General features: G+C 30.0%; 1 protein-coding gene across 1 annotated transcript; it reads left to right on the top strand.

Moving 5' to 3' along the window:
• The first annotated feature begins 61 nt into the window (after positions 1-61).
• Positions 62-4,804, top strand: LOC137837912 (B-cell receptor-associated-like protein). The gene is made up of 4 exons (XM_068647091.2): positions 62-533; positions 1,069-1,151; positions 4,303-4,358; positions 4,483-4,804. The coding sequence occupies exons 1-4, from the start codon at positions 362-364 to the stop codon at positions 4,559-4,561; spliced, it is 390 nt and encodes a 129-aa protein (XP_068503192.1). The 5' UTR covers positions 62-361; the 3' UTR covers positions 4,562-4,804.
• Positions 4,805-9,350: the final 4,546 nt, after the last annotated feature.

The following is a 9,350-nucleotide window of genomic DNA, read 5'->3' as shown; positions in this document are numbered from 1 at the left end:
TCAACCCAATCGCAACAAGTAAAAGTCATATAATAAAATTAGAGTAAGTTAGTTGATAACTGTCAGTTTCATGAATTCAACCATATAAATTGTCACATACTTTTTTTAGTTAACCTTATAAAATTAACCTATTTTATTATTTATATAATATAAGAAAATAAACAATATTAATTTTTTTAAGAAACTTATAATGTAAAATTCGGGTTATAAAAAATAAAATTATAAGAAACTCCGCCACGGAATATCAATTAATATATTCCGATCTTAACCCCTAAGAAGAGCAAGGTATCGAAACAAAAAATCAGAACACATAAATCTCAGAGGAAGAAGGAAGAAAGAACACGTCGAAGCAGAAGAAGACATGGCATTGCAGTGGTTGATACTCACATATGTGGTCGCGGCTGAGGCTGCGGTGGCCATTCTGCTAACGCTGCCGACACCCAAACTCCTCAGGAACCGTTTCGCTTCTCTCGTTTCCCTCATTCTTCAACCAGCGCTTTTCATCGTCCCCTTTGCGGGGTTCCACCTCCTAGGTGCGCTTTTTTCTCTCTTCCTCAAATGGGTCTCTTTAATTTCGTCTTCCAACAACTGGGTTTGTCCCAAAATCTTTATTTTTCGCTTCTTGATTGATGGGTGGGTGGTTGTCAATTGTTGCAGTTGCTCTTTATTTCGGGGTTTGTGGATGATCACCCTTCTGGGTGTCTCTTGGGTGGTGAAAATTTTGAATCTTGCTCACTTTTCTTTTTTGGGGTGGATTGTGTTGTTTGAGAGTTGGATTTGGAGCTAGCATAAGGGTCTCTTCTCTCGTAGCTTGAGAAATCAAGATTTGAAATCCTGTTTGGAGGGTGTTTGCTTTTAAAGTCAAATTTTGCCTCTAACATGATTGTTTTCAAAGGACAATACCAGTAGAAAACAAAAAGAATTGGGAGCTTGAAAATGGCTTAGATGAGTTTTTTTTTTTAATGTTGGTTTTGTGCTTTAGTTATATGTTTCGTTGGAGATCCATTGGATAATTGTATGGGATCTAGTGTTGATTTTCCTGAACTAGGATCTGTGGTTGTTTTGTAGATATATACTGGAAGAATGAGCATCGGTTGATGTGTACCTCTGATGTCTGCACGGCTGCAGAGAGAGATCGATACGAGAAATCTGTAAGTATTTCCTGTGGATGTTAAGATGGATTAATTGGGGTTTATGTTTTGCATTGTAAATTGTGGTCACTGAATTTTTTATACTTTATATGACTTTTGATTGTTTTGGTTGATACCGAGAAGGATCATTTCATGATTTGAGGAATGTTAGTTTCAAATTTAGAACAATATAGTGAATATTGGATGGAAATATAACTTTAGAAGCTATTGGTAATGAAGGGTTTTGCACCATGATTTACATTGTTTGCAAAGTCCGATTGTAGTATAAAGGATTTATTTGGCATTCAGCTGCATATCATCGCCTCAAAGAAATGTTGCAAAAGTAAAAAACAGAACGTGTCGAAAATCAATTGTTGAGGATAACTGGAACCCTATGTATGGATTCTCCCATCATTATTTTCAGTTTTACTTTGTCCTTGTACCTCATTACTTTCTTATCTATTTTCCTTATCCTCTTCAATCTTCATCTCATTTTTTCTTGACCTCTACGATTCTCCTATTTAAAATTTCTAGTCCTTTTGGATTATGGCTTACTTCCACAATCGTAGTAATTGAAATTATCATTTCCTAAGAGCCAAAGTTTCAGTATGTTCTTTGCAACATCTTTATAGCATTGCTCTCATGGTTTTTGGTTTGGTTATGTGAAGTTGTTAGCTCCAGGGATTTGATAACAAAATGTCTCCGGCTGTATTTTTTATTGCCCTTCACTTTGCCCTTCACTGTGTTACACAGTCTTCAATGACCCTAACAATACCATTTTAAGTTTAAGCTGTCGGTGGCTAATGCCAAAAAGTGACACTCTTGTCTTTACTTTGCATCCTTCCATTGTGATTTAATCTGTTTATTCACTATTACCTTGTTAGCTGTATGTAATTTTTTTTGTTCTGTCACGTGTTTCCCTAGCCTGGTGTGCCAGAAACAGTTTTGTCACTGTTTACTTAACCTTGACATCATTTGCCTTGAACAATCTTGATTTCTAAATTACTATTTTTAATACCCATGGCAAATAAAGCATATTCCTCAGGTTCTCGCACAATTTTTTCATAATGTGTTAGTTGTGCAACCATTTTGCATTGATGGTGAACATAGTTACTTACCATTTTGTTGAACTGTTGTGTACACTCGTCAAGACAAGAGGCTTACTTCATTAATAATTTTCTTCTCGGATATTGTTGATTTCTTTATGGGTTCCTCCTTTACTCATTAGAAGTATGTTGCCTTGAATGAATGAACCTTTTAGCTCCTTTCTTTTCTACGATATGAGAAAGGAGGAGGGAGAGACAAATGAAAGGAAATGAGATTGTGGTCTGAGTTGAAAAATATCAAAATATTTTGTTGCTATGCTAATGAATTGTACATACACATTTTTTTAATGTCATAAATGATGGTTTTAGGGGTTAGAAACTGAATGTATAAGCTATGTTTTTTCCAGCATTTGACTAGTAGTATGATTTTTATTTAAGGCCGAGTTGCTGTTCCCTGTCCATATTTATTAACAAGTACAAGCATATTTGGGTTCTGTAATTGTATGAACTACTAAAATATAGGAACAGCTATGTCTAAATCAGCTTATAAAACTGAAAGGATAAGTAAAACATGTGTCAACATATTAAAGCACATTCAGTGGCACTTTAGTGCATCATTTATATCATGCTTAAGATAAAAATTTACTGTTTATGAAAGTAAACCAAATTAATGTTTTTATTCCAACCTTGTGGTACAGTCATCAATTGCAATTTGCAACCAACTGTAACTGATATTAGAGTAATGTATATAGACTTTTATTATTAAAAATATCATCAATGGATTAAAGTTCACAAATCTTGACTTGGACTATATTTTTATTAGAAAAAAGAATTGATAAGTTTGTACTCTCAAAAATGAAATTATTAAATATTTGGTGGTTTGAAAAATTCATTATTTTCTTCGAAGGGCTATTTTAGGCAATGTTTTGAAAACTACACTAAACCGGTTGAAGTGATAAGATTAAGATCATAAATTGGTTATATATCTGGTTTGAAAATCAGTATTATCTTGTTCTACAAAAAAAAAAAAAATGTAATAATGGCTTGAAGAGTAGGTGTGATTTTTAAAACGTTAATGAAGATCCTATCCATAGTTATTAAATTCAGACTTATTTGGTTAAAACATCAGAGAACGTGATGACTAAGGATTCATCCACATACGAATAATAAAATGAAGATTGATCAGCAAAACCTGAATATTGATTCATCTAAAAGGAAGTTTTTGTAATTATAGGGACCAAATGAGCAATTATAGTATGGTTCAAAATGCAATAGAGAAGATGAGGTATAGCAATATATTTACCATGACATTTGCAAAGTAAATTAAATGAGTATAGATTGTGTGTTACTATGTGAGCAATAACTTTTGTACCCATAATGCTATTTGTTATTGACTTTACTAGCACAGTCTGAAACTCTACTGCTATACCATTGTAAAGTTTCTTTATCAGCACTCTTGTAAGGTTGTGAGATTGTGAACTGTGATGTGAAAAGATGAAGTTTAGTTTGATACCCACGCATGTTTTAACTTTTGAGGGGAAAAAATGGATTTTTTTTCTTTATTGGACCAAAGTATGTTTTCTATATTGTTTGAACTACAATTCTTTGTAATGCAGTGTGGGAGATATAGAACATGATAGAGCCCTATTGAGTTAACCTTATGAGTGGAAGGAAGTGTTTTGCTCAAAACTTTGACTCTGCTGGTTCATTAAATCTCGTCCAACTTATGGATTAATTAGCCGAGTTTTAACAAATGTGCAACCAGTCTGTTTATATTTCAGACCTATTAGATGGCTCAAACTGGTTTATTGGTTGTTGTCAATCTGAGCCATGTTATATAAACCTATTTAGAATTTGAGATGCTTTTTTCGTAGCATTGATGGCTTCCATTCCTATCTCCCCTATGTTTGCTATGTCACTGATTTTGGTACATCAAATATGCTTGGGGTTCTTTTGGTTAAGTTGGACTACAATATCAGGCTACATGACTTGTGCACGAGTTTCCTTTAGGCTTACTTTATTTGAAGATATGAATTTCCATTTCTCTCTCCTCACAAAATAAACTACTTTAACATTGTTGACTTTACTTCACTTCACTCATTGACCATATTTGCTGTGTTGCACAGATATACAAAGCTCAGAGGAATGTAATACTGTGCATTACATCAATTCTCCTTTACTGGTAAAATAACAATTTTGCTTTTGAATCTATTGCTCTTTGGGTTGGACTTATGGACTTAGTTAGCTGTCTGTGATACCTTGCATTGCAACTCAACCTCATTGAATGCATATGTTTGTGGTGACAGGTCTATCAGCCGTATTTGCAAGTATCAGAAGGACGTGGAGAGTATGGAGGAAGTGGAGAAGAGATACAAGTCCCAGTAGATATCTGTAGTCATGGTTAGTGGAGGAGGAGGAGGTCCTTGAGGCTGCTTTAGTTGAGTCTAGTACTAGTGTCTATGGACATACCAAGATGATGTACCAAATTATACAGTGTGATATACTCATTTTACCCAGCTCTACATTTTCAAATTCCAATCTTTCTTTATTATGCAGTTTGGAAGTGTTTTTGACTTCTATGTTGTTTAAGGATTTTTAGCCTATATCAGTAAAATATGTTTCTTTCAATGTTAGAGTGTGTTTGGTTTCAATGGGAAAATAATGAGAATTGATTTTCCCACTTTTCAAACTTGATTTTGGTAAAAATGAAGATGTTTTTCTTTTGTTAGGTAAGATTGATTATGGCTTTAAGTGATAGAAGTAATTGGATTGGGTTAACAAAATTGCAGAAAAAAAATCTTAAACTTGCTCCTCTCATTCCAATCTAGAATATGCTTGAAGTTCAATTCTAGAATGATTGAAATTGATATTCACTCCTGGTTTTCGGAATGAAACTGCAGTCCTAGAAAATACTACCTAAAAGTGCCAGTCAATTAAACTAAAAATCAAAAGCTAGGAAGCACGTTTGGTTGAAAGTTGAGACCTGAAAATCTGGTAAATGAAATTTGAGATCATTATCTATTAAGCAGTGATTGAACAAACTAAAAGCCAAATTGTCAAACATGTCGGTGCAATATTTTCATTTGTGGACTTTATCTTAAGCCTGCAAACACATTCAGCTATAACATCACTTACTTTATTCACAACCAACTTTTATTTTCTAAGTCATGCACGCATTCTCCAACAACGACACAGCTTTCATCCTACAAAACACATTTAATACACACTCACTTGTCTCTATGTTTAATTTACAACGTTATTTTGATCGTTCAGATTTAAATTTTGTGTTCCACAGAGTTTGTGTTAGTGGTTGTTCTAAGTGTGAATGCAAAGACATGTTCCCATTTGCACTGTTATTTTTGTGTCTTCGTCACACCAAATATCTCAGTTGCACTGTTACATCACATTCTTCACACTATCAATCTTCCAAAGTCATGGTATTGTGTAAAATGACCGCCTGAAATGGTGAAAGTCATTTCAAACTTAGTACTATTCACACTAAGCCAACTCCTACTGCATTATTTCAGTGTAGACTATATGTTATATAATTCTCAATTTTATTATAATTTTTTCAAAACAAAAAATTATGCTTCTAATTTTTTACATCAAATGCAATTTTTTATTTATTTAAAATAATGACTCTTGTCACCACTTAGGAATGATAGATATAATATGTTGCTAATGTGACATGTTTAACCACGTCATATGGTAGTGCTGAATTTATAAAAAAATACAAATTTTATAATAAAAAGTTGGAGGACTTGACTTAAATTTAATCATATATATATATATGTATATATATATATATATGTATATATATATATAATAATAATAATTAATATACATTATTTAATTCTCATTAGATAGAACGCAATTTATGTTTTTCTTTTTAAATATAAAACTTGCATGCAATTGATTAAGTATTTTTAATATTATTTTCAAATTAAAATTAAAATTTATTTTAATAGCTAAATAATTTAAACTATAATAATAATTAAACAGAAAAGAAAATTTGAATTATATACTTAATAAAAAATATAATGTAATTTTTTAATTTTTAAGATGATTTTATTAAAATAAAAATATTATATTTAATGATTCTTAAAAACAACATTAAAAACACAGATAAAAATTAAATTGCATTTTAAACTCAAAGTCTTCTTGCATTAAGCAACAACAATTGCATCATCAGAAGAATCATTGCATGTTTGATTGTTCTCGAACGAGATTGGAACCAATAAAATGATTCGGACTACTCCTTCGCTACTTCGCTCTCTCCTCTCGGTTGAATTCTCTCACTCGCTCCTCCACTCCTCCTCATTTACTCCAAATTTAGATAATACCTACAAAAGGTACTCTGACGCTCAAGTCAGAATTCAACCCTCGACACTCAGTATTTAAGATTGGATGATTGCGTACCTGATCCATTAAAATTTGTGCCATTAACCTCATTATAAAATGTTGCCTCCATTACTATAATTTTATAATTTTTTTTACATAAATATTTTCTGAATTTTTATAAAATCTATAAAAAAATATTAAAGAAAACCCATGTCTTATAAACTTGTATAAAAATTTAAGAAATATGAAAAATAGAGAATCAATCTCCATAATTTAATTTAATTTTTCTCTTTCAATACAAAGATGTCGGTAAAAGTCCTACACTAGAAGTTGTCTTGCATGAATTGTTTAAACAGGGAGTTTTTTGACTGAGAAACCAATGAAAAATGACTGTGACTTTAATACATTTAAAAGTTCTATGAATCTAGATGAAATGTGAAGATTCTTAAAGACTTTTTTCAAACTATGGTGAATTATTTATTTGAGGAGTGTTCACAAGGGTGAGTGATGCTGAAGTCACAATGCCCTGTACCAATTCCTATTTTTAAATAAAAATTCATAAATATCATTTTTATCTTATTTGTTTAATTTTTTAATAAAAAAAATTAAATTAATAAATCATGATATTAGTATGAATTTAATATTAAAAAATTTAAATAAATATTTATGGTCTCTAGTATTTATTTTAAAATAGATAAATAACATTTATTTTAAAAATATAACTTTTTAAGAGTGCCATTGTATTATTCTACTAATATATGTTACTTGAAATAACCATTTGACTTTTCTTTAACTCTCTAACTTTAGTAAGACTAAGAGGGTATTTAAATGTATCTTAAATAAAATTAATAATTTTTACTAGACAATCAAAGTGAAACTAAAAACATTGTGAAGATATTTTAATGATTCTTAAAAGCAACATTAAAATATATAAATCTGGGATAATTTATCAGTTAGCTTTTGGATTATATAGGATTAGTATATTGTGTTTTCTTTAAAAAAAGCATGGTTAATTTAAAAATTAAGATTACTAGATAAATTTCTCAAAAAGAAAAAACTAGAAATAAAAAACTCGTATTATGCTCTTCTCAAAAAGTCTAGATTATAGCAACATTTTTTTCTTCTTCAAAGCTCATCTAATTGATTGCATAATTAGTTTCCAATTCACATGTGAAAAGCATAGATGCCAAACATGCTCAAATGATTCCACACTTCAACCATGACTTTCTCTTAAATTGAAGAGACTCTTAGCTTAGAATAACATTTCCCAACAAAAAGTTTTGAAGCAAAAACATATAAAGGAAAATGTGTGGTACATCAAGCTTCATCTAGTTCCAAATCCAAATATAAAAGATTTCATGCCACATGATCAAATGATTCCACTCTCTATTCATGCTTTTTCTAAAAAAAAAAAAATTGAGAATACTTTGTGCCTTAATATTTCCACACTTCAATTTTTTATTTTTTTAATAAAAACTCTCAGGTTAGGTATCACTATGAAACTTGACATCTCAATTATACTGACAGATTAAGTAACAACAATCATCTGTCACCACATACATGAAAAAAAATATTATTAAATTTTTTTTTAAGAAGAAGATGCCCTCTTCCTCATTTGGAACATGTGCAATGATAAAATTCTACATTCAATTCAATAAGATCATTAGATCTTTTAGTACATAATAAGTTAAAGCCACTCATTAAATTATTATGATTAAGGAAAATCTTTTAATTAGACAAAATACATTTTCATGACACATGAAAGGGATAAGAATTACCAATTGGTATAACTCAAAAAATAACACATAAAATGGTATTTTCTATTGGTGTTGTGATAGTCCAATGATCTTACTGTAGATTTCAAACTACAATCATGACCTAAAAAAATACTTAAAATTTTGGCTTGTTCTAGCTTTATATGTCATAGCTACTCTAGTTTTACAATAATTTCTTCATTGGGGGCACTGTTGCTTTCTTATCATCACCACCTAATCACATGTTATTTCAAAAGAATTTGGTTACTCATTTTCTTTTCCAAGACGCATTTCAAGCTCAAGTTAAAGAAATAATTATGTTGGATTAAATATTTAGAAATTGTATTTGCAAAATTAAGGCCTATAATTATTAATTGTACAACAATGAAATGAAAACAAGAAAAATGTGAACTCAAATAAATGGTATAATGAAAGAATTGACAAAATAAAATAAAATTACACAGCTAAAAATATTTTTATTATTGTTTTATTCATTTATTTATTTTTTCTGTTGTAGTTTTGTTCGAGACATGTAAATTTCTTGGTTACGAAAATTTAAGTTATAGTTTATGAATAGTTAAGCAATCAGACTAAAATCATATATCTATATTTCTTTGATTAATTAATGAAATGAGATATATTTCTTTGATTAATTAATGAAATGATGTAGTAAAATTATTGTTTTTGTATGAACTGAGAATGTAACATCTTTGTATTATGGGTACTTTTCAGCATCGATTTCTGATGGTTTTGATTTTCGATTCTGAATGAAAATATTTGTAAAAAGTTATTCTACATTCAAATTAATATTTGATACTTGAGGATAATTAATGTTAAAATAATATGTATATTGACATGTTAATCAATCTATTTATAAAAATGTTTTGGATTAAAAAAATATTAGATCCAATTAACATGAGTATATTGTTAAGTATTGTATTAATTAAATATATTATATAATTATACATCATACATTAATTTGGTGATTAAGTGAAAGTCATTTATCATGGGTGTGGCCATATACTTCTCTAAGATATAGTACCCTTATTGAATATGATAGAATAAAGTAGAAGCACATA

Source organism: Phaseolus vulgaris, chromosome 4, assembly GCF_051622355.1.
Source record: "Phaseolus vulgaris cultivar YP4 chromosome 4, ASM5162235v1, whole genome shotgun sequence".
Lineage (NCBI taxonomy): Eukaryota > Viridiplantae > Streptophyta > Magnoliopsida > Fabales > Fabaceae > Phaseolus > Phaseolus vulgaris.
Note: the sequence above shows the minus strand (reverse complement) of the source record. Positions and strands in the feature narration are given on the sequence as shown.

What these genes read in the sequence shown, in the direction of transcription:
- LOC137837912 (XM_068647091.2), top strand. Translation starts at nt 362, where the DNA reads ATGGCATTGCAGTGGTTGATACTCACATATGTGGTCGCGGCTGAGGCT. An exon ending in GAGATCGATACGAGAAATCT is followed by an intron (nt 1,152 to 4,302) that starts GTAAGTATTTCC and finishes TGTGTTGCACAG; the next exon opens with ATATACAAAGCTCAGAGGAA. An exon ending in ACATCAATTCTCCTTTACTG is followed by an intron (nt 4,359 to 4,482) that starts GTAAAATAACAA and finishes TTGTGGTGACAG; the next exon opens with GTCTATCAGCCGTATTTGCA.